The 24,898-nt window shown below is 42.6% G+C and overlaps 1 protein-coding gene across 9 annotated transcripts in view; it reads left to right on the top strand.

Annotated features, from left to right (window-relative positions):
* The window catches only part of LOC129840707 (glycogen synthase kinase-3 beta-like), a 63,428-nt gene that overhangs the window by 14,234 nt on the left and 24,296 nt on the right, over positions 1-24,898 (top strand). For 4 of the 9 annotated variants that reach the window (XM_055908810.1, XM_055908808.1, XM_055908807.1 and 1 more), the window contains exon 1: positions 10,387-11,322. The exons of the other annotated variants lie outside the window; for them this stretch is intronic. In XM_055908810.1, the coding sequence (XP_055764785.1) occupies positions 11,235-11,322 (88 nt within the window). In that variant the 5' untranslated portion in view covers positions 10,387-11,234. Of the gene's footprint in view, positions 1-10,386; positions 11,323-24,898 lie in introns of those variants that run through there. 9 annotated transcript variants of the gene reach the window in all.

Below are 24,898 nucleotides of genomic sequence, written 5' to 3'. Positions count from 1 at the left end.
AATCAAAAGAAACCACCATGGGACCACGCAGCCGTCATAAGAAATAAAAAAGATTTCAAAAGAAATCAGCCAAGACCACAGAAAGAAAATTGTATACCTCCACAGCCGTCATACTGCCCAGGAAGGAGACGTGTTCTGTCTTCTAGAGATGAACGTGCTTTGTTGCGTAAAGTGCAAATCAATCCCAGAACAACAGCAAAGGACCTTGTGAAGATGCTGAAGGAAACAGGTACAAAAGTATCTATATCCACAGTAAAACGATTCCTATATTGACATAACCTGAAAGGCCACTCAGCAAGGAAGAAGCCACTGCTCCAAAACCGCCATAAAAAAAGCCAGACTATGGTTTGCAACTGCACATGGGTACAAAGATTGTACTTTTTAAAGAAATGTCCTCTGGTCTGATGAAACAAAAATAGAACCGTTTGGCCATAATGGCCATCGTTATGTTTGGAGGAAAAAGGGGGAGGCTTGTAAGCCAATGAACACCATCCCAACCGTGAAGCACAGGGGTGGCAGCATCATGCTGTGGGGGTGCTTTGCTGCAGGAGGGACAGGTGCACTTCACAAAATAGATGGCATCATGAGGGAAGGAAAATTAGGTGGATATATTAAAGCAACATCTGAAGACATCAGTCAGGAAGTAAAAGCTTGGTCGCAAATGGGTCTTCCAAACGGACAATAACCCCAAGCATACTTCCAAAATTGTGGTAAAATGGCTTAAGGACAACAAAGTCAAGGTATTGGAGTGGCCATCACAAAGCCCTAACCTCAATCCTATAGAAAATGTGTGTTCAGAACTGAAAAAGCGTGTATGAGCAAGGAGGCCAACAAACCTGACTGTTACACCAGCTCAGCCAGGAGGAATGGGCCAAAATTCACCCAACTGATTGTGGGAAGCTTGTGGAAGTCTACCCGAAACATTTGACCCAAGTTAAACAATTTAAAGGCAATGGTTCCAAATACTAATTGAGTGTATGTAAACTTCTGACCCACTGGGAATGTGATGAAAGAAATAAAATCTGAAATAAATAATTTTCTCTACTATTATTCTGACATTTCACATTCTTAAAATAAAGTGGTGATCCTAACTGACCTAAAACAGGGAACGTTTACTAGGATGAAATGTCAGGAATTGTGGAAAACTGAGTTGTATTTGGCTAAGGTGTATGTAAACTTCCAACTTCAACTGTACCCAAGTGTACCCAAGTGCACAATGCCACCATAAATGGTCTAGCCTGTGTCCCATGCCATTATAAACCGTATCATAATGATAGGAACATTTCTCTCCCTTAAGATTTTCCATTCAACTTTAACGTGCCCCGCATCTGTCATCCTTGAAGAGGGCGCAAAGAGGTAACCCATCAACCTGCCTGTAACTCATAAGGATACTAAGCTTACCTAAAGTTATTCAGGGTCTACTCACACCAGAATGGACATTGAATGGTTGAATGAATAAATCAGGGTGAGGGAAATAAACTACACAGTTTACTTCTGGATTATATTTCAGACTACAAGGTATTTAAATAATGATGTAGTACAGCAACATCATTCCACTGGTGAAGCATCATCCTTCATGTCTACATCCTTCACGTAGCCTACCTGGTTGCACCGTTACAGTAGCGGTGCGTGGGTATAATCACTGAGGAAGATAAACCAAGCCAGTAAAAGAGCCATATTACAACCTATGTTGTGGTAATTGCATTGTTTTCTCTATAACCCGTTCATTCACATGCCACCGTGATATACAATAAAGACGTGTCAACAAAAAGACAACTGTCACACAGTGGCAGAGTATATTCAACTACACGCATACGTTTGTTTTATCCAAAAACCGGAGAGCAACATCTGTCCTATGAAGACCACAAAGCAAATATTGCATGTAACAAACAGTTATATCACCTGGAGCATGGTCAAGCAAGTTCATGTTTGAGACTTTACAACCATCTACAGATTTAGAACCACGGAGAGTTACTACAACTCAGCACAAAGTTAACAGGAGCACTGCCTTTGCTATTCCAGCACCATTTTACACCTGGCTATCAGCAGAGCCTTGTTTGGCAGTGAAACGGTTAAATCAGCCTCATTTACTGCCTTGTAAAAAAACATAGCTGATATGGCTGACGTGCTTAAATCCCCCCCATCAAAAAAGCTGACTAGCATAGCCTAGCCTAAAGCCACAGGGATATCATATAATAAAATGTTCATGAAATCACAAGTCCAAGACACCAAATGAAAGATACACATCTTGTGAATCCAGCCATCATTTCTGATTTTTAAAATGTTTTACAGGGAAGACACAATATGTATTTCTATTAGCTAACCACCATAGCAAAAGACACAACTTTTTTTCCCACCATTTTTTTCCTGCATAGGTAGCTATCACAAATTCGACCAAATAAAGATATAAATAGTCACTAACCAAGAAACAACTTCATCAGATGACAGTCTGATAACATATTTATTGTATAGCATATGTTTTGTTTGAAAAATGTGCATATTTCAGGTATAAATCATAGTTTTACATTGCAGCCACCATCACAACTCTCACCAAAGCAACTAGAATAACTACAGAGAGCAACGTGAATTACCTAAATACTCATCATAAAACATTTATGAAAAATACACAGCATACAGCAAATGAAAGACAAAGATCTTGTGAATTCAGCCAATGTTTCAGATTTTTAAGTGTTTTACAGCGAAAACACAATTTAGCATTATATTAGCTTACTACAATAGCCAATCACACAGCAGCATTGATTCATGCACGTTAGCGATAGCGAATAAACCAGCAAAAGATATTACATTTTTCACTAACCTTCTCAAAACTTCATCAGATGACAGTCCTATAACATCATATTACACAATACATATATTGTTTGTTCGAAAATGTGCATATTTAGCGGCACAAATCGTGGTTATACAATGAGAATAGTAGCCAAGCTGCAAAGAAAATGTCAGGAGAAATCTTGGGAGAGGCACCTAATCTAATCAATAACTAATCATTAACTTGACTAAAAAATACAGGTTGGACAGCAACTGAAAGATACATTAGTTCTTATGCAACCGCTGTGTTAGATTTTTAAAATTAACGTTACTACAACATACAGCGTGCGTTAAAGCGAGACCGCACCGAAATTAATGGCGGAATAGTAGTTTTACATTTTTCAACAGAACAACGAATTAACATCATAAATAGTTCTTATTATTTGATGAGCTTCCATCAGAATCTTGGGCAAGTTGTCCTTTGTCCAGAAGAATCGTTGCTCGGTTGTAGATTGTCGCCTTCAACTTTGGAATTAGCAGTAAACATTAGCCATGTGGCGAAGACGTGTCCAACTCACTATAACGCAGCACTAAGAAAATTCCGAAAATCGCAATATACTGATATAAACTGATATAACTCGGTTTAAAATAACTACATTATGATGTTTTTAACACCTATATCGAATAAAATCAGAGCCGGATATATCTAAGGCCTATAACGAGAGCTTTCCAGAATGCCATCCTGAGGTCTGTCTCGCGTCATGGCGAACGTTGAAAAGAGTGCACCCCCGGTTCCAAGAGCCCTTATATGGCCTCAGATCTGCCTAGCAACTCCATTCCAATTCTCACTGCTTGCTGACATCTAGGGGAAGGCGTGTGCAGTGCATGTCGACCAATAGAATACATGCAAATTAATAAACTGACCCTAGAACAGAGTGCCCGATTTCAGATTTCTCACTTCCTGACAGGAAGTTTGCTCCAACTTGAGTTCTGTTTTACTCACAGATATAATTCAAACGGTTTCAGAAACTAGAGAGTGTTTTCTATCCAATAGTAATAATAATATGCATATTGTACGAGCAAGAATTGAGTATGAGGCAGTTTAATTTGGGAACAAATTTTTACAAAGTGAAAACAGCGCCCCCATATTGACAAGAAGTTTTAAACAAACGTGGTTTCTACTGATAATTGAGATGTACAAACTATGGCATAAAGGAAAGATAAGCGGATAAGAGGCAATCTGTAATTTTGATTAAGACATTAACGAGCATGCTAGGATGGACGTAGTCAATATTACTATTTGTTCAGCACTTTTGACATGTACAGCAACAGAATTCAGAACATGGGCCGTTTTTACAGTATTCTCCCTGTTCACCAAGTCAGAACCGTAGGATAAATAAAAGGGGCATATAAGCAGATAATGAAATCTCTTACAATATTCGATGATCACATTTCTCTAAAACAGGCAAAGGCAATGAGGGAGGAAAGGGACCAAATTATTAGGGTGAGACACATGGGCTACTAACAGCTTACTACACAACATACACTTGGTATTACTTTCTTGGCTACAGTATGCATATCTCCCTGGCATATTTCTTCATTTGTGCAGTAGCATACAATACATTTTTGGACTCCCCTTGTTGTGCTGTGGTCACTTGAACAGGAAGGTGGCGTGGCGGTCCTAGAAAGAGGCCCAAAATCCTGACTTGGATGACCATTCAAAATTATTTTCGGTATTTTCCCAGTCGAGGGCTAGTTTTATCCGAATCTGAAATTTCCCAGTTCCGAGTTTCCAGTTGTTAATAACGCGGCAGAAGTCATGCTGGATTGACATGCCAATAAATTGAAACTTTTCTGGTCCATGGTGTTACCCCCATTTTTGTGTTATCCATTTGGTAGTTATGATCTTGTCCCATCGCTGCAACCCCCCTACGGACTTGGTGAAGGTCGAGAGCCAAGCCGCACTGCTTCTTGATACACTGCTTGGTTAACCCGGAAGCCAGCTGCACCACTGTGTCGGAAGAAACACTGTCGAACTGACGACCGAAGTCAGCTTGTAGGCGCCCGGCCCGCCACAAGGAGTCTAGAGCACGATGAGACAAGGACATCCCGGCCGGCCAAACCCTCCCCTAACCCGGACGATGCTGGGCCAATTGTGCGCCGCCTCATGGGTTTCCCAGTCACAGCCGGCTGTGACACAGCCTGGGATCGAACCCGGGGCTGCAGTTGCACCTCAGCACTAATTGTTGCATTTGCGATTTCCAACTTGTTGTGTAATGTTTATGTCCAATGGCCGATGAGCACCCTGATACGTTTTATATACACTGCTCAAAAAAATAAAGGGAACACTTAAACAACACAATGTAACTCCAAGTCAATCACACTTCTGTGAAATCAAACTGTCCACTTAGGAAGCAACACTGATTGACAATACATTTCACATGCTGTTGTGCAAATGGAATAGACAAAACGTGGAAATTATGGGCAATTAGCAAGACACCCCCAAAAAATGAGTGATTCTGCAGGTGGTGACCACAGACCACTTCTCAGTTCCTATGCTTCCTGGCTGATGTTTTGGTCACTTTTGAATGCTGGCGGTGCTCTCACTCTAGTGGTAGCATGAAACGGAGTCTACAACCCACACAAGTGGCTCAGGTAGTGCAGTTCATCCAGGATGGCACATCAATGCGAGCTGTGGCAAAAAGGTTTGCTGTGTCTGTCAGCGTAGTGTCCAGAGCATGGAGGCGCTACCAGGAGACAGGCCAGTACATCAGGAGACGTGGAGGAGGCCGTAGGAGGGCAACAACCCAGCAGCAGGACCGCTACCTCCGCCTTTGTGCAAGGAGGTGCACTGCCAGAGCCCTGCAAAATGACCTCCAGCAGGCCACAAATGTGCATGTGTCAGCATATGGTCTCACAAGGGGTCTGAGGATCTCATCTCGGTACCTATTGGCAGTCAGGCTACCTCTGGCGAGCACATGGAGGGCTGTCCGGCCCCACAAAGAAATGCCACCCCACACCATGACTGACCCATCGCCAAACCGGTCATGCTGGAGGATGTTGCAGGCAGCAGAAGTTCTCCACGCCGTCTCCAGACTCTGTCACGTCTGTCAAATGTGCTCATGTGCTCAGTGTGAACCTGCTTTCATCTGTGAAGAGCACAGGGCGCCAGTGGCGAATTTGCCAATCTTGGTGTTCTCTGGCAAATGCCAAACGTCCTGCACGGTGTTGGGCTGTAAGCACAACCCCCACCTGTGGACGTCGGGCCCTCATACCACCCTCATGGAGTCTGTTTCTGACCATTTGAGCAGACACATGCACATTTGTGGCCTGCTGGAGGTCATTTTGCAGGGCGCTGGCAGTGCACCTCCTTGCACAAAGGCGGAGGTAGCGGTCCTGCTGCTGGGTTGTTGCCCTCCTACGGCCTCCTCCACGTCTCCTGATGTACTGGCCTGTCTCCTGGTAGCGCCTCCATGCTCTGGACACTACGCTGACAGACACAGCAAACCTTTTTGCCACAGCTCGCATTGATGTGCCATCCTGGATGAACTGCACTACCTGAACCACTTGTGTGGGTTGTAGACTCCGTCTCATGCTACCACTAGAGTGAGAGCACCGCCAGCATTCAAAAGTGACCAAAACATCAGCCAGGAAGCATAGGAACTGAGAAGTGGTCTGTGGTCACCACCTGCTGAACCACTCCTTTATTGGGGGTGTCTTGCTAATTGCCCATAATTTCCACCTTTTGTCTATTCCATTTGCACAACAGCATGTGAAATGTATTGTCAATCAGTGTTGCTTCCTAAGTGGACAGTTTGATTTCACAGAAGTGTGATTGACTTGGAGTTACATTGTGTTGTTTAAGTGTTCCCTTTATTTTTTTGAGCAGTGTATAATTACTCTTTATATGACAAGGATTGAAAACAATTTGCCAGTAGATTGCCGACTTGATGCATGATAATGACTGCTAGCTTGCTAGCTAAGATTTTGAAAGTATGATGTTGACATGATCAGTACAATCAAAGCTATGGTAGATATAACACAATTTGACGTGATTTTATCTGTGGCCAATGACCTTGAGTATTCTTGGATGGGCACTTCTAATGTAAGTCTATGGCAGCAACCAAGGGTCTTGCTGTGACGTAGTGTCCCCATGAGTGACAGAACACTGAGCCAATCACGGCGCATCTAGAGAACATTATCAACCCCTACGCTCCGTATTTTCCGCTGGCTGCCCCACCACCACAGAAAGCACTGAGTTAGGCTGAAACACCTGCATTTTGGAGCTGCCTTACTCAAGAAAGCAAAATAAAGAGGGGGTTGTTTTACATATGCGATATGTGAGACATATTAATGACACGTTTTTTACTTTATTGTTTATATCTAAATAGGTCGTGCTCTGCCCTGAATGACGGGTCTCCACTGGTCCAATCAATTCAGCTAAATATCATGTGGCTGTCCATGGCACTGATTTCTTTCTGTGTGTGTGCGCGCAAGTAAAAACAGCCTACTTGAACGCCAATTCAATCCTCCTCTTTCATGTTGGCAAAATGGTCTATGGGTCTGTCATACAGTACACTTTTAGTTTTTTTGTCATAGGCTGCCTAGCTAAAACGCTTGCTAGCCTAACTTTCTCGAATGGGCAACAATGAACCTGCTAAATTAGCTAACTAGTTAACTAGGCTACATATTGAACTTCAATCGTCTCAGGCCAGTGGCACAACATATTAATTCATGGTTAGATCAGAATCGCCGTCATAATCATTGGCCTGTGCAGAGAATTACGTAAGTCCAACTCCCCATCTCCATCTATGGCTTAGAAAATGGCCGATTTTATTGGTGTAAAGCCAAATCCAAACTGGCCTCCCTCGGGGGTGTTTTGCTGCACCAGGACAAACCACAGTTGAGCTCAGCTCAACGCTGATTGGCTAATTATTTTATCAAGGGAGGCCAAATGCTTACTGGCATCAATCAATCAGATGCTATGGCGGCAACATACTCTTTTGGTCCAGACAGCATCAGATACAGTGCCTTCGGAAAGTATTCAGACCCCATAACTTTTTCCACATTTTGTTACGTTCCAGCCTTATTCTAAATTTGACTAAATAAATAAAACATCCTCAGCAATCTCCACACAATAACCCATAAAGAAAAAGTAAAAAATCTTTTTTTGAAATGTTTTCAAATGTATTAAAACTAAAAACAGAAATACCTTATTTACATAAGTATTCAGACCCTTTGCTTTGAGACTCGAAATTGAGCTCAGGTACATCCTGTTTCCATTGATCATCCTTGTGTCACACCCTGATCTGTTTCACCTGTCTTTGTGCTTGTCTCCACCCCAGACCAGGTGTCTACCATCTCCCCTCATTATCCCCTATGTATTTATATCTGTGTTCTCTGTTTGTCTGTTGCCAGTTTGTTTTGTTCTTCAAGCCTACCAGCGTTTTCTCCTTTGCTTCTGTCTGTTTCTAGTTCCTGTTTTCTGCCTGCCCTGACCCTAAGCTTGCCTGTCGTCCTGTACCTTGTCCCACCACATTGGATTATTGACATCTGCCTGCCCTGACGCTGAGACTGCCTGCCGTTCTGTACCTTTTGGACTCTGATCTGGATTACTGATCTCTTCCTGCCCTTGACCTGTCGTTTTGCCTGCCCCCTGTTCTAGTAATAAACTGTTGTTACTTCGACACTGTCTGCATCTGGGTCTTCCCTAAAACATGATCCCTTGAGATGTTTCTACAACTTGATTGGAGTCTACCTGTGGTAAATTCAATTGATTGCACATGATTTTGATAGGCACACACCTGTCTAAATGAAGTCCCGCAGTAAACAGTGCATGTCAGAGCAAAAACCAAGCCATAAGGTTGAAGAAATTGTCCTTAGAGCTCCGAGAAAGGATTATGTCGAGGCACAGATCTGGCGAAGGGTACCAAAAAATGTCTGCAGCATTGAAGGTCCCCAAGAATACAGTGGACTCCATCATTCTTAAATGGAAGAAGTTTGGAACCATCAAGACTCTTCCTAGAGCTGGCCGCCCAGCCAAACTGAGCAATCAGGGAGAAGGGCCTTGATCAGGGAGGTGACCAAGAACTCGATGGTCACTCTGACAGAGCTCTAGAGTTCCTCTGTAGAGATGGGAGAACCTTCCAGAAGGACAACCATCTCTGCAGCACTCCACCAATCAGGCCTTTATGGTAGAGTGGCTAGATGGAAGCCACTCCTCGGTAAAAGACACATGACATGCCTTTTGGAGTTAGCCAAAAAACACCTAAAGACTCTCAGACCATGAGAAACAAGATTCTCTGGTCTGATGAAACCAAGATTGAACTCTTTGGCCTCAATTTGAAACGTCACGTCTGGAGGAAACCTGGCACCATCCCCACGGTGAAGCATGGTGGTGGCAGCATCATGCTATGAGGATGTTTTTCAGCGGCAGGGAATGGGAGACTAGTCAGGATTGAGGCAAAGATGAACGGAGCAAAGTACAGCCAGATCCTTGATGAAAACCTGCTCCGGAGTGCTCAGGACCTCACACTGGGGCAAAGGTTCACCTTCCAACAGGACAGCGACACTAAGCACACAGCCAAGACAATGCAGGAGTGGCTTCGGGACATGTCTCTAAATGTCCTTGAGTGGCCCAGCCAGAGCCTGGACTTGAACCAGATCAAACATCTCTCCATCCAACCTGACAGAGCATGAGAGGATCTGCTGAGAAGCATGTAGCGTCATACCCAAGACTCAATGCTGTGATCGCTGCCAAAGAAGCTTCAACAAAGTACTGAGTAAAAGGTCTGAATACTTATGTAAATGTGATATTTCACTATATATTTGTAATAAATTAGCAAAAATGTCCCCAAAAATATTTTTGCTTTGTCATTATTGGTTATTGTGTGTAAATTGATGAGGGAAAAAAATATTGAATGAATTGTAGAACTGTAAAGGTAACAAAATGTGGAAAAAGTCAAGGGGTCTGAATACTTTCCGTAGGCTACACATACTGAAACAGAGTGGCACTGTTTCGCTCGCTTGGATGCTTTCTCCTGTGAGAATCAAGACACTTGCGAATTGACGGAAAATTAGTAAAAGAGAGACGAAAGAGAATGTTTCAATTGTTTTATTTGTCAAATCTTTTGCTAAGCCTGGCTTTCCTTGGCATCCATTAATACACGTTACTGCACCATTATGTGGTTATGTCGAAGTACCTTTTATTTTTCTTGACAATAACGGCAGTAGACTAAAGACAACGCGCTCATTGGGCTTGAGGTCTCTACACAAATTTCGTATGGATTCGCTTTGGATTGGTCGACGTGACCTCCTCGCGTCTGCCTGAGCGTGCACTATTCGATATTCCCGTAGGTTAAGATTTGCGTAGAGGCCGTAGAGGTTTGTCCCTAGTTACCATAGCCACAAAGTCATACACCCTGCCCATTTCTAAAATGTTTTTTCTTAACATGTGTTTTTAATCCTAACCCCACTGATAACTGTATGCCTAACCATGGCCTTAAATTAAGACCAAAAATATATGTTTTATTTTCATGAACCTTTACAATATAGGCACTTGACTTTGTAGCTGGGCTATCTAATGGAAATCGTGAAAGAGGTTCACCCACTCAATGGTTTAAGTAATTTGCGTTGTTTTGGTCGCAGTCTGACAAAGAGAACTAGCAGACAGAGAAAGAAGGAATCAAACGAGAATTTCACATTTAGTGGAGCTGTAGCATGACTATTTTCAACAAAAAAATACATTTGGAATAGTCTTTCACGTCGTCGTCAGCCAGCAGGGACTATCGACAATTGCTTCTGTGTTTATGGGGGCGAAGTTGTCAAAGAAACGTCGGTGCGTTTCTTTCGGCCTGAAATCGGGAATTTTGTTCATTTGTGTCCGATTTGAATGTTGGTCGGTCTGAGACTGGGAGCCGCCATGGCTGGTGCTGTCGGATCTTTTAGTGTTAAAATAAGAATATGAAGATTAGCTATTGGACCTGATATTGTTTTATTTTGAGAATCATTCAACGTAAGCAGACTTGTCGTTCATGCCATTGTAGGCAGCCTATTCCTCTTTACCGCTGTGTTTTTTAATGGACTGGCAACTTTGAGAGGCCCAATTTATGAGACACCTGGCTCAGGCCGTTATTTTATAGAATGCCTTTATAACGTTAGCCTAGGTAAGTGAAAGGAACATACAAAATAAAAGGGATGACAGATTATTGCTGAATGTGGCTGGACGACAGCTCGAGCCCAGACACAGCTGACCGGTTCGAAATTAGTTTGCTAGTTAGCTGGCTGGCTAGCTCGTGTTAGAACGATATAAGAAGAAGCAGACCTAACGTTATATCGTGGAATTTGCTACCAATTTTCTTCTAAAATTTATAAAAACAACGCATTCTACAGAGGACAGTCAAAGACTAATAGAACAGGAAAAAGTACGATTCGACTGAAGACGAAGCAGGGATATCTTGGATTGGAATATGTCGGGTCGGCCCAGAACCACCTCATTCGCAGAGAGCTGCAAAGCAGTGCCGCAGCCCTCAGCATTTGGCAGTATGAAAGTCAGCAGTAAGTATGACCATAGAGCTAACATTTTCTCTGTGCTTTTTTGTCATAATACTCTGCTGCTGCTGTTATGATACAAGGGCAAATATTTCTCTCTTGGAGTGAACTAAGCCTAATTCACATTCAATACTGAAATGCCATATGGGTCCATACATAGAATAACCCCATATTTTCAGACAGTAACGTCTCCCATTCACTGTTCAAGGCATTTGCTTAGTTAGCCGTTGTCACCTAGACCCAACTATTGCGCTTAGACCTCCGTCTGGTATTTTACATGATGTTATTAGCATATGTCTGGGATTATTGAAAAACGTGATCATACAAAATTTTAATGGATGGTAAGATACCATTGGATCTTTCCAAATGATCACTGATGATATTATTATCGACCATAAAATAGCCTAAATGCAAAATTATCTTTGCTTGTAGTGCTCCATGTGTAATCTAGTCAAAATGTCTCTGGCAGGAGGAGTGATCACTGCATTTGAGCCATCCCTCTAGTCTAGACTAGAGATTGACCCCTTGATTTTTGGGAGTACTGAAACAATGGATTGGTGAAAAAGCTGATAGGGCATGCCTAGAGATACACTGTCATGTTCGTTCCTCTCATTCCCCACCCTGCAGCTCTGAGGCAGGCAGTCAGACAGACCAGGGGTAGTGTTGATCGAGCACTCTCGGGTATCGAGCAGGGGTAGGTTAAACATGGCTGGTCAGATGAAGCCTCGGGGCTGCAGAATAAATCCAGACCAGTGGACTTAGAGGTGACTGTCCACTGGATTGGGGAGCCTACAGTATGTACTGCAGGTCGGTTTTGCTATTCTGTTGGGTCAGGTGGGACCCACAGTATCATTGGTCTTTGACAAAGAGTTTGTGAAAGTGGGATAAAAACCTAAAACGTTGCTTAACTTTTCCATAGGATTCCATTGTAGCTCCATGTCATTATACTCAAATCTAATGCCAATGTACGATTGCTTGGTTCATCAAAATAATAACTGTCACATAGGAGCATAAGCCTTTCACAAAATGTATTCATATTCATCTAAATTCTATCTGTACTGGATGCTTTGGCTTCATAGGTCTAATTCTAGTAAAGCTTCAGCATCTGGTAAATGAGGCTAGTTCTGACTACTACTACTATTGGAGCTTCACACACAGCCAGCCAGGTCACACAGCTCATTAGCACTTTGTTCAGCTCAATAATTGACAAGTTGCTCAGCGGATGGAGTGCTGCTGGCCCCTGCTCTGCCGTGCAGCATCAGCCAACCCCAGGCAATGGGGGTAGCACCGGGACTTTCTGATTGGTCCGCAGCATCTGGTGTCTGCCTACATCTCTGAAGGTATCTATGGTTGGTCATATGACTCCACACAGTCAGTCCTCCTGACCTACTAGCGCCTTTTAAAATGTCTGTCTACTGAGAAGCCTGGTCAACCCTTGGAGAGCAAATAACATTATAAATAGACCAAAACCAAGTTCCCATTTTGGAGAGTCATCCTGTTAATGTGTGCACATAAGATGACAGTGGGCTATGCTCTTTTCTCACACATCAGTGTAGACTTACATGTAGGGTTGCACATGTTGGGGAATATTCAGAAGTGAAAACTTTTCGTGGGAATTAATGAAAATATATGGCAAATACATTTGGGAGAACAAGTATTTGATACATCAGAAAAGCAGAACTTAATATTTGGTACAGAAACCTTTGTTTGCAATTACAGAGATCATACGTTTTCTGCAGTTCTTGACCAGGTTTGCACACACTGCAGCAGGGATTTTGGCCCACTCCTCCATACAGACCTTCTTCAGATCCTTCAGGTTTCGAGGCTGTCGCTGGGCAATACGGACTTTCAGCTCCCTCCAAAGATTTTCTATTGGGTTCAGGTCTGGAGACTGGCTAGGCCACTCCAGGACCTTGAGATGCTTCTTACGGAGCCACTCCTTAGTTGCCCTGGCTGTGTGTTTCGGGTCGTTGTCATGCTGGAAGACCCAGCCACGACCCATCTTCAATGCTCTTACTGAGGGAAGGAGGTTGTTGGCCAAGATCTCGCGATACATGGCCCCATCCATCCTCCCCTCAATACGGTGCAGTCGTCCTGTCCACTTTGCAGAAAAGCATCCCCAAAGAATGATGTTTCCACCTCCATGCTTCATGGTTGGGATGGTGTTCTTGGGGTTGTACTCATCCTTCTTCTTCCTCCAAACACGGCGAGTGGAGTTTAGACCAAAAAGCTCTATTTTTGTCTCATCAGACCACATGACCTTCTCCCATTCCTCCTCTGGATCATCCAGATAGTCATTGGCAAACTTCAGACGGGCCTGGACATGCGCTGGCTTGAGCAGGGGGGCCTTGCGTGCGCTGCAGGATTTTAATCCATGACGGCGTAGTGTGTTACTAATGGTTTTCTTTGAGACTGTGGTCCCAGCTCTCTTCGGGTCATTGACCAGGTCCTGCCGTGTAGTTCTGGGCTGATCCCTCACCTTTCTCATGATTGTTGATGCCCCACGAGGTGAGATCTTGCATGGAGCCCCAGACCGAGGGTGATTGACCGTCATCTTGAACTTCTTCCATTTTCTAATAATTGAGCCAACAGTTGTTGCCTTCTCACCAAGCTGCTTGCCTATTGTCCTGTAGCCCATCCCAGCCTTGTGCAGGTCTACAATTTTATCCCTGATGTCCTTACACAGCTCTCTGGTCTTGGCCATTGTGGAGAGGTTGGAGTCTGTTTGATTGAGTGTGTGGACATGTCTTTTATACAGGTAACGAGTTCAAACAGGTGCAGTTAATACAGGTAATGAGTGGAGAACAGGAGGGCTTCTTAAAGAAAAACTAACAGGTCTGTGAGAGCCGGAATTCTTACTGGTTGGTAGGTGATCAAATACTTATGTCATGCAATAAAATGCAAATTAATTACTTAAAAATCATACAATGTGATTTTCTGGATTTTTGTTTAAGATTCCGTCTCTCACAGTTGAAGTGTACCTATGATAAAAATTACAGACCTCTACATACTTTGTAAGTAGGAAAACCTGCAAAATTGGCAGTGTATCAAATACTTGTTCTCCCCACTGTATATGCAAATGAATATTAATATAATTTAAATGTAGATGCTTTTTGCATTGGATATAGAAACATAAACCTTTTTACCTTATCATAAGTAGACATAATTGCAAATTATGAAATCCTTCCAATATAAATAAAAAAGCAATTTAGTTATGAATTGAACTTTAATTTAGTTCACTCGTCACTTGGGATGATTTCACTGAACAACAAAATAAAGGGAATATTGAATGATCCCCAAATGATCCATCGCATCTCCCAAAAATGTTTTCAAAATGATAATCTAGAAACTAAAGCTTTGGTTGTCTTCCTCTCAGGCTTCCATGTCTTCTCCCTGGACCTCAATGTCCACCACATCTTCACTGTCACTTTCCAACCTTGTTGAGGATGGCTTGTTGTCAGGCTCAAAAAGCCTCAAATTGGTGGCCATCTGGGCAAATTTTTCAACCCCTGTATTGGTCAGCCTGTTGCGTGCTTTGGTGTGTGTGTTCCGGAAGTGATGACACCATAGGCCTTGTTGATCTCTGCACCAGACAGGATGCTCTTGCCAGCATGCTTTGACAGTATGGATATCTTCTCTTACATCTGCCAGCAGAGTCTGAACATCAGACAGGATGGCATTGTCTCCCTCAATCCGTGCAATGGCTACTGCTATAGATTTCAGGCTGCTTACCACTCTCCCAAAATACATCATCCAGCAGGATCCTCCTGATGGGGCTGTCCATATCGGCAGACTGTGATATGGCCATTTCTTGGAGAGACTCCTTCCCCTCCAGGAACGGGTGTTGCTGGGCAGCTTCAATGTGGTGCTCTTATTCTTCTCACTTTGCTTGGTGAGGTAGATTGCTGCTATAACTTGATGACCCTTCACATACCTAACCATTTCCTTGTCTCTCTTGTAGAGTGTATCCATTGTTTTCACTGCCATGATGTCCTTGAGGAGCAGATTCAATGCATGAGCACCACAGCCAATGGGTGTGATGTGGGTGAACCAGTTGAATGCACAACTCGAGCAAGACATTCACCAGCATTTCTCTGACTACGTTCCTCCATTGAGTAAAAAAAGCTTCTGATTCCAGGAGAACCATGAGCTGTTGCTATCGATAAGGTGTCTGATTCATCATTTTCACCCTGAATATAAGTCGAGGGACTTTAGTCAGAGGTTGCTTGTTGTGAGAGCTGAGGGAACTTTATGCACTTGGCCAGATGATTCTGCATCTTTGTTGCATTCTTCGCATATGACTTGGCACAGTATTTGCAAATGTACACAGCTTTTCCTTCTACATTAACTGCAGTGAAATGTCTCCACACATCAGATAGTGCCCGTGGCATTTTCCTGTAAAGATGAGAGAGAAAAAATTGTAAAAAAAAAAAAAATACACTTCCATGTATAGACAAATAGTTAAGCAGTTAGATTAAACAAGTCCTTTGTAAGATACATGTTTTAAAATTAAACAAGTATGGAAACGGGTGAATTAACACTCCTCAATTAGCAGGCTCAAGCAAGCTAAAACCCACATGGTAGCAAAAACTAACTAGCAGAAATTGTTAAGTTAGAAATGATTTAAACACATTTTGCTGTAGGCTAGTATTTACTAGTTAACAAAAAATCATGTATGTCATATAAAATATATTCACCCCACCCAGTATTGTAATCAAAACTTACCAGAGAGCATGTAGTCCTTGGCTTAGACAGTGTAGTAGTGTGGGCTCAATAGCATCTCGTTAGTGTGCAAGATCTTGAGAATCAGCTGTACATGTGATGGAAGAATGCACTGTGCATGCAGAGGGTTGCAATTCTATTGAGTTGGGGATAGTTTAACCAAAATATGCCACAAGACCTTGTGTATCCCACAAAACATGTTCACTGTTATAAGCTAACTTTTTTTGATTTTAAGCAAAATTCCCCTTATTCCCGGGCTTAACGTCCCATGGAAAATTTCCATAAAAGTTCCAACCCTTTTGCATCCCTACTTACAGGGCTTGACAAACTTTTTAGCTACTTGTCTTTGAACTTTTTTTTTTTTTTTTTTACTTGTCCAAAAGCTCTAGTCGCTTGTCCACTTTACAAAATAAAATACATTAGATTTTTTACCATAGAGAATCAGACAAAAATGTAGGCAACACTCTGCCTATTGGCTTTTTTTTCTTTTTAAGGCTCTCCTGGAGGGTGGTAGCCTATAACATATTGCAATTACAACCAAATACTTATGTCTTTATAAAATAATTCCCTCCAGGGCTCGAAATTAAGGGAGTCCAATGAGGCTGATGCAGCAGGTCAGACCGTTTAGCTTAAAATGTTGATACATATTTATTACTTCATATTATAAGCTCAACAATGCGCACATGGCTGTAGGCTATGCGTGAATGTTCAAAAATGCAATAAGGGGGAAAACGCTGTCCCAAAAGCGCACTGCATGCACAATCTGTTTAATGTGACGAGATGAAAATATCCTTTAGAAATTAAGAAAGAGGAGTTTTAAAGATGCATCAACTAGTATGGGTTACTAATATGACTTGAATTATGCTTTTGGCTGCTAGACAATAATGGAACATGAGAAAATGCTGGTTTCAATGGCATATTAATCAAGTATTTAGACAATGTTAATTATCCATTATATTTGTCAAATATGACTGGCTTTTAACCTATATTTATGTAATTAAAAGGCTCATATCAGCATCGCTTTGGACATGAGACTGTAGCCTACACTTTGAAATGTAGGCATTCTTAATATGAAAAAAGGATTTTAATATTATTCTGATCAGAGTAATTGTTTGATATTGTGATTTTTGTGTGTGTGATTTATAGTTATTTAAAAATATATATATGTATGTTTTACTCATCCGATCAGAGAACTTAAATCTATATTTTTCTTGTCCACCATTTTTTTTTTGTCTTGGACAAGAGGACAATTGATAATGTCGAGCTAGGTCTTGGTGTTTGCTTGCTTGCTGATGTACAAATTAAAGAACCTGGACAAAGATGTTGGGAAATAGCTCACCATATAATGACCTTTTTAGCCCCCATTTTTATTCGGAGAAGGCTTTGCCCCATAGTGGTGTATTACATAGTCTATTGTGTACTAGCCACCGCAGAAAAGGAAACTTGGACCAAGGAGGAAATGGCAATAGGGATCTGGAGAAGAAAGCGTCAGATGTAATGTCCAGCTGGGGAGAGGAGGAGAAGGAGGATGTGAGAATGGACGAATGACTGGGTGGTATGCGGGTGGGTGAGGTGGTGGCATTGATCAGAAGACTGTTAATTAGACGTGTTCTTCCATCATTTACAAGAGACACGTTCATTAGGCACCAAACGGTTGAAAACGGAGTAAACCCTAATCTTGGCTGCAGGTAGCCTAGTGCTTAAGAGTGTTGGGCCTGTATCCGAAAGGTCGCTGTTTGTAATCAGCCCTTGAGCAAGGCAGTTAACCCACAACAACTGCTCCCCAGGCGCAAATGATGAGGACGTCGATTTAAGGCAGCCCCCCTCACCTCTCTGATTCAGAGGGGTTGAATTAAATGCGGAAGACACATTTTTGTTGAATGCTTTCAGTTGTTCAACTGACTAGGTATCCCCTTTCCCTAAAGCGGGAGGAACTTCCTGGATCTGTCCAATTAGAAATGCAAATGTTAATTTGTTTGCTATGGTGTGTCCTACTGAACATTAAACATGATAATGAAGGTCCGATGACATGCCTTGGGCTGCGTTTACTCAGGCAGAACATTTCTCATATTTTTTTCACTAATTAGTCAGCTCTGAAAAATATCTAATTTGAAAAGACCTGATGTGATAGGTCAAACGACTAATTTATTGTGAAAAAATTAAGATCAGAATTGGACTGCCTGTGTAAACCCAGCCTTGGTGATGCAGTTAAAACAGCTGATAAAGAACCCTAATTGATTTAGGAGTCTACTAAATGTAAGTTTAAAGTCCTTATCTTCTTGGATCTTATGAGAAGACCAAAGTCCACCACATTTGTAAAAATAGCCTTTTTATGGTTTGTTCAAGGCATCGTATATTATTTACACCCGTAGCGCCAACTCACTCCCCTCTGAATGGATTACATTCGCTGTTTGTTCTCAGCAGGCTTACTACGGCCCGACTGTCACGAACATGCCAAGGGCCTTGTGACCAGTTCAGTGGGTTTGTGCGTCTCCTCTGGTGTCCTGTTTCCTTCCTGTTGCTGAGCTACTGCTGCTCCGGCGTCAGAGCTTCTCCCCGTGATTAACCCAGCTGTTAAGGAACCGCAAATGAATCAGGGTCCTTATTGGCGGTTGTGCCACCGGCATACATATATTTGACTTGTGCACATGATAGTCTTGACATCAGCTAATGTAGCCATAAGAAAAGTATAGCTGAGTATACACATTACACAATGTCGAAGAAAAGCATTTGGGGAATTTTTGGTGGAGCAGTTACTGCATTGCATCCCACAGGTGTTAAGCCCTTGGTCTCAGTGTGTGGGATATGTCTGTGTTTATTTCAAGGGATTGGCCTCACCTACAGGGCAGTATTTTGGGCTGAGTGTGTGTATGTAGCAACAGTGAAGCATCCTCCGCTTATAACACTACACTTAGTGGCACGGGTGCTCTTTCCCTCCCCTTTGTGTTAAACCGCACCTTATCAGAGGGAATCACGTGCTGACTCACCGTGGCAGAGGCACTATGGCAACCTACAAACCAAGCAGTGTTAGGATACATCCTCACCTTGGTGTGGTTTGTGTTGGAGAAGGAATGCCAATGTGCCAACACGTTCTCAAAAAAAAGAAGCTGAAATTCATAATTTCTATGAATTTCTGTCAGTTGATAGCTGATGGGTATTGCTCATCAACATTCTGAATGAGGGCAAGAAAAAAGGCTGGTCCCACCCATCTCTCACAGCTAAACTGAGAAAAGTTTAGGGAATTGGATGCAAATAGCAATACTCTCTTTAAAATTAAAATAAATGGCTCTGTATGAAGAAGGTTGTTCACAGCATAGCTCCGTGTGTGTGTCAGAGAGAGGGTGGGTGGAAATGTGCCTGTGCTGTCACAGGCTGTGCTCTGACTCATCACATAGCAAAGTGCTGAGCAGGTTGCTATCAGGCTCCTCGTATCATCACCTGGCTCTCCAAGGAACAGCCCTTGATCCAGAGGCCCTAATCAAACATGCTGGAGGGCAACATTGAATACTCACACACCCACGCCTACAGTAGTGTCACTAACTTGTTTCAGTTCTTTTCACACACACTAGCTTTTGGCATTATTGTGCTAAGACACAAAACCACAAGCCTTTCCTTTACACGATTCCTCAAGCAAATCAAACCTCATTGCATTCATCCCCTCGCTACATTGAAGTGACACATCATTCCCTGTGGATAAGCTGTCGTGTGCGATGGCCTTCACCTTCTCCCCAGTGCACTGCCCTGCTACAGTGCGTGCAGAAGGTAGCCCCTTGTAATATAACGGCTAACCGTATAGTGCTCAGTTAGGCAGGCCTGCGCTCCAATCGTAATCGCATTCCTCTGTCTGTCTGTGTGAACGCATTGGTCTCAGTCTGTCTGCTGAACGTGGCTGCTGGGAACGTGGCCCCAGTTCTGAAGAACTGGTATTAGCAGCAACATGATGCAGCTGCAAACCTAAAACAGCTTGTGGCTCGCTTGCTTAGCTCCTCTGAGGAGTTTCCAAAGCAGCTAGCCAAGAACAAAAAAGTATTTAGCTTTTATCCCCTGCCATTATAAAGATTCTTAAAATGTAATCTATACTGCGGTCAATGACAGTACTCTGTGTATGAAGGGTTGGGTAGGTTACTCTCTAAATGTAATCTGTTAGTTGCTAGTTACATGTCCAAAATTGTAATCAGTAATGTCACTTTTGGATTACCCAAAATCTGTAACGTAATCTGATCACTGTTACTTTTGGATTACTTTCCTTTAGGCATTTGAAGGAAACAAATATGATCAAACACATTTGGTGTGTCATCATACCGGTCTCTGACTTGGGCCTTGTTTCAACGCTGAATTTATTGATTCATTGAGAAACAAAGGTGCCATAATGCATCCTTTCTGAATTTAATCCAAGAAGTAATCATCTAGTTTTTCAAAAGTGTCTAATCTGATTACAATATTTTAGCTGGTAACGGAACTGGTTAGTTGTTTCATAGTCAGATTACATGTAATCATTTACTCCCCAACCCTGTGTTTGTGTTACGCGGAAGAGCGTTTTGATTGCAAAGCTTGTTTTCGAGAACTGAGTGACAACATGGCAGCTGTGTCTTTGAAACCAGATCTCTATCATGTCCAACCTAAGAGCATCATGTGTTGTCTGTGTCCGCTTGTTTGCGCCGCCTGCAAGTCTGTGTGAATGGTTCTCTACTTGCATCCCTCCCTGCGTACATTTGACAATGTGCGTCTGGGTAGTGTATTGACTCAGTGTTGATAATGGTAGCCAGTATGATGATAGTGTGAGTCAGCGTATAGAAGGAAATGAAAGGCTTTGATGTAGCTGTTGATGTGGGCTGATCTTCTGGCCCCTGTAGGGAAGGGAAATGGCTCATCACCAGCCAGGCTCTGGAATGTGCGAGGAAAATGTAGGCATCTGTGCTCAGGACTCGGTACTACCAGGAACACATTACACGAGTACTGCAATCCAAGAGGTTTCGCATTACCTTTCCATTACACAACTCTGAAAAATGGCAAATTAAAAGTTGTAAGATGCCAGGCGTTCACGTGTAGTTAATAGCAGAATGTTGGGCATTCCATCGAAAGTGTATCAGTGACATAACAATTTCAAGCGTACTATTAAACCCAGTGATAATTAATGGGCATAACATTAATCTGAAGTTAACATAATATGGCAAGAAAATCCTGTGACACTGAGACAGTTCTGTAACTGTCTGACTGTCAATCAGGCAGTATCTCTGTCTGTTCAGCAATAGGTACTTTTTCTCTCTGGACTTGAGACAGTCTAAACTAAGCCTTTCCAATCTAAGCCTTAAGGGTGTCCCACAACAAGGGTTGTAAACCTGTTGACAGAGCAATAATACTAAACGCTTGGATCAGAAATGGTACAGAGCTCTATCTGGGCAATTTTTTCCATGTTTTCTGTGAAGCTGACCCTCCATAACCCACATCCTAGCCCTGACTTAAATCCTTCCTCATACTAGGGGTAATTTCCTTGAAGGAAATGGGAAGCTGTCAGTGTTAGGGGACGTCCCCTCTCCTGCTATGCTAAGACCAGTTAGTCAGTCCCCTGTAGGAATGAAGGGAGGGTTGGGCTGTCAGTAGACCATTGAACTAATGCATCTGGTCATGTGATCTGTAGGCTAGCCTAAGCTGTGTTCGAATACTCATACTAACTGTACTATTTGTGATGTGAATTGAGTATATAGTATGCCTATTGGTCATAGTATAGATATAGTTAGTATGCCAAAAGTTCCCGGATGTCGTCCTAAATTGGCCGAAATACGAAGTGTACATGCAGTGGACACTGTGCTTTTAGGGCCCATAATGCAATTCTTCCAAAAGTGGGCGTGGCTTCAACTTTTTCAGATTTGAAGAAAATGGTGGAAAATATGCAGCCGAAGTCCGACAAAAGCAGATACAAATTCATTGCTTTAAACTAATTATGCTGAGTAATGTAATAACTTATTTGAAAAGTAATTACTTTATATTACATGTTATGTTGGCTGACAATTTGTTAGCTACGCTATCCTTACGAACCGCATAGCATTGCGGCAGTAGATACTGGTATGTTAGCTAGTTATCAAATGTTAGTTGGCTACTAATACATCGAACTTGCCAGGCAGTATATTAACTAACTAACCAATGTTTATTCACATCATTGTTAGCTAAGGGGTATAGTCATTGTTCATTCTGGCTATTTACTCCAATTTCGGAGTGCACTCGCGCAGAATAACTGATGAATTTATGAATGCTCAACACCTGTTGAATATGGCCGGTGTCGGCAAAAAAAGCATAATTAAATTGTTGCCAGCAGCACAGTTGGTAACCAATGCTCTAGATAACATGAAAACAGCCTAACCAGCTCTGCTAGGGCGAGTAAAATGGTCAGTGAGGTGTTCTCTCATTCGTGTCTGGAAGTAGCTAGCCAACGTTAGCTAGTTGGCTTGGGTGCTTGACCGCAATTGAACGCTCGGATCAACCATTCTCCTCGACCAGAGCGTCCAGTGTGCGCTCTGAATGCTCCGAATTTATGAACGGACAATCAGACAACGCTCTGGATTCACAAACACCCAGAGCGCATTCTGGCACTCCAGATTGAATTTACGAACACAACCGAAATCGTAAAATTTTTAGCTAGTAATTTGTTATGCTAGCAAGAGGTTGCATAGCAACAGCATCAACTTCCGGTAGACAGGCAAAGCTCTAGTACGCTCAACTGAAACGATACCGTTCGTTTACTGTATACTAAAATTAACTAATAGTATGTAGTATACAGCATGTTATTATGGGTATTCAAACACAGCTCTAGTCTTACTCCTGGCTCTCAGCTGTTGCAGTGACATACTGCACAGTAGTAAAGTGATGGTATGGTGGTGACGACTGACTGGCTAAAGTGGATTGATAGACTGTCAGGGGCAGGTCCATAGAATATAATTACTCGACGGGATAAAAGACCCATCAGACCAGGGCAATTTGACTCCACACTCAGGCCCACCCATCGTAGAACATGACTTGAATAGGAATGTCTGTTCAAGTAATTGTATTTCTATGGTAGGAATCCAATTGGCCAGTCTATCAGACCCAATTTCTTCATGCAGTGCTAAGCTGAGAGAGAGCAGCCAATGGATAGATGGACTAGAGGAATATTGCACAGCTGCCAAGGGCGTGATGCAGCGGTCAGGGTAGGGATTTTCATTAAGGGCCTTTTGCTCTAAGGGCTTTGCTCTGTCTCTCCTTTCAGACCTAGGGATGAGTACGGGGAGGTGTTTGAGGATTTACCACAGGGAGAGGTGTTGAGGCCTACTCCCTGGTGTCGGGACTCTTTTGACATTTCGAGGATAAACAATGGTCACTCACGGTAGACACTGTCAAACGCATTAGGATAATGAAAAGGCTAGTCCAATCTAATCTCTGTCACAATTTTTAATGTCAGAGATCATCATTATAATCATCATTGTCCTCATTACAATTTCATCCCCTGCAGTAGTAACATGGTGTCAGGCTTCCGGTTAGGTGCTTGTTCTCTTTGTGTGTGTTCAGAGGAAGAGGGGATGCCTAATTTGGCAGAAGTCTCTGCTCTGTCCCGCCCTTCTCCGTCAGGCTTTGGCAGCTCTGACATTTTGCTCCACTTTCCTGCTACTCAGCAGAGAAAGGGAGGAAGTGTGTGACCTGGAGTGGTCCGATCCCCGAGACCAAATTCCCATATATTCTACCACATTACGAGCTCAGTGGGTTCCTATAGAGATGCAGCGTGTTCAGACAGGATTGGCACATTGATCATGTATATTTAACATTTTGTTTGACTAGTATTTCCTCTATCCCTTGACTTCTGACCCAGACGGTAGCAATGCTGGAGAGAGTGCCGAGTTCAGTGCTGGATCCCCTGACGTAGCTGTGTTGGACCTGTTGTGAAATTCTGCTGCTGCACTGTCTCATCCCTCGTCAGGGCTCTGCAGTAGCCAAGGCAGTAGTATCAGAGGTCAGGTGACCCTGTCACTGTTAGAGGGGCATTAGGGCACTCTGTGTGTGTGTGTGTGTGCGCACCACAGAGATATGTAAGTGCTAGTTGTAAAACAGATTGCAGGGTGCTAAGAGGTCAGTGCTACACCAACACTCCTACAAGGTATAATCACTAGTATATAGGCCTAGAGCTATGTCTTTAAAGTATGGTGTGGCCATGTTTAAAGTGAATGGAAAAAAGAATCCCCCTCAATTTAACAAACCACCAAGCCAACTCGCCTATGTTCCTTAAAATATCTGAGATGATAAATGATCTCTAGTAAATTGTTGAGAGTGGCTGTCAGACCAAGGTCATGTTCATTAGAACTCACAACTGGAATGCTTTAAAAGAAAAGCAATTTGGCTTTTTTTCTTATTCAACACATCCAGGTAGTCCCTCCTTGTTCCAGAGTGTTTTCTGTTTATTCCGTTTGGTATCTAATGGATACCCAGGCCTAATATTTTCCAAACAAGTCATGGATTTTAAACTTCTCCGCATGTCTTCCTTGCAAACAGTGGCGTAGAAAGGCTCACTAATAATAATAGATCTTCTCCATTTATCATGTTGCTAATTCCTATGCAGGGGGGACTGTGAAGTCACTCATGGACAGAGCTCCAGCTGTTCATGTGAGATCTGTTTTTTCCTTCATTATGTTTGAAGATCAAACTCTTTCAGCATATCATTCATTTTACAGAGTACTTCGCCACTGCTGTCTTTCATTCTCTTCGTGCCAAATGGAATGTTGCATGACTACTGATGGGGCATGCTGGTGGAGTTTGCTTGCAGTTTTAGGCTGTATTAATGTCGTTTTGGCTTGTCAATTTCCAGAAACAGCATTGTGGTAGACTTCATGATGCACTT

This window comes from Salvelinus fontinalis, chromosome 41 (genome assembly GCF_029448725.1).
Source record: "Salvelinus fontinalis isolate EN_2023a chromosome 41, ASM2944872v1, whole genome shotgun sequence".
Lineage (NCBI taxonomy): Eukaryota > Metazoa > Chordata > Actinopteri > Salmoniformes > Salmonidae > Salvelinus > Salvelinus fontinalis.
The sequence above is the reverse complement of the archived record's forward strand: the minus strand, read 5'-3'. Positions and strand labels throughout refer to the sequence as shown.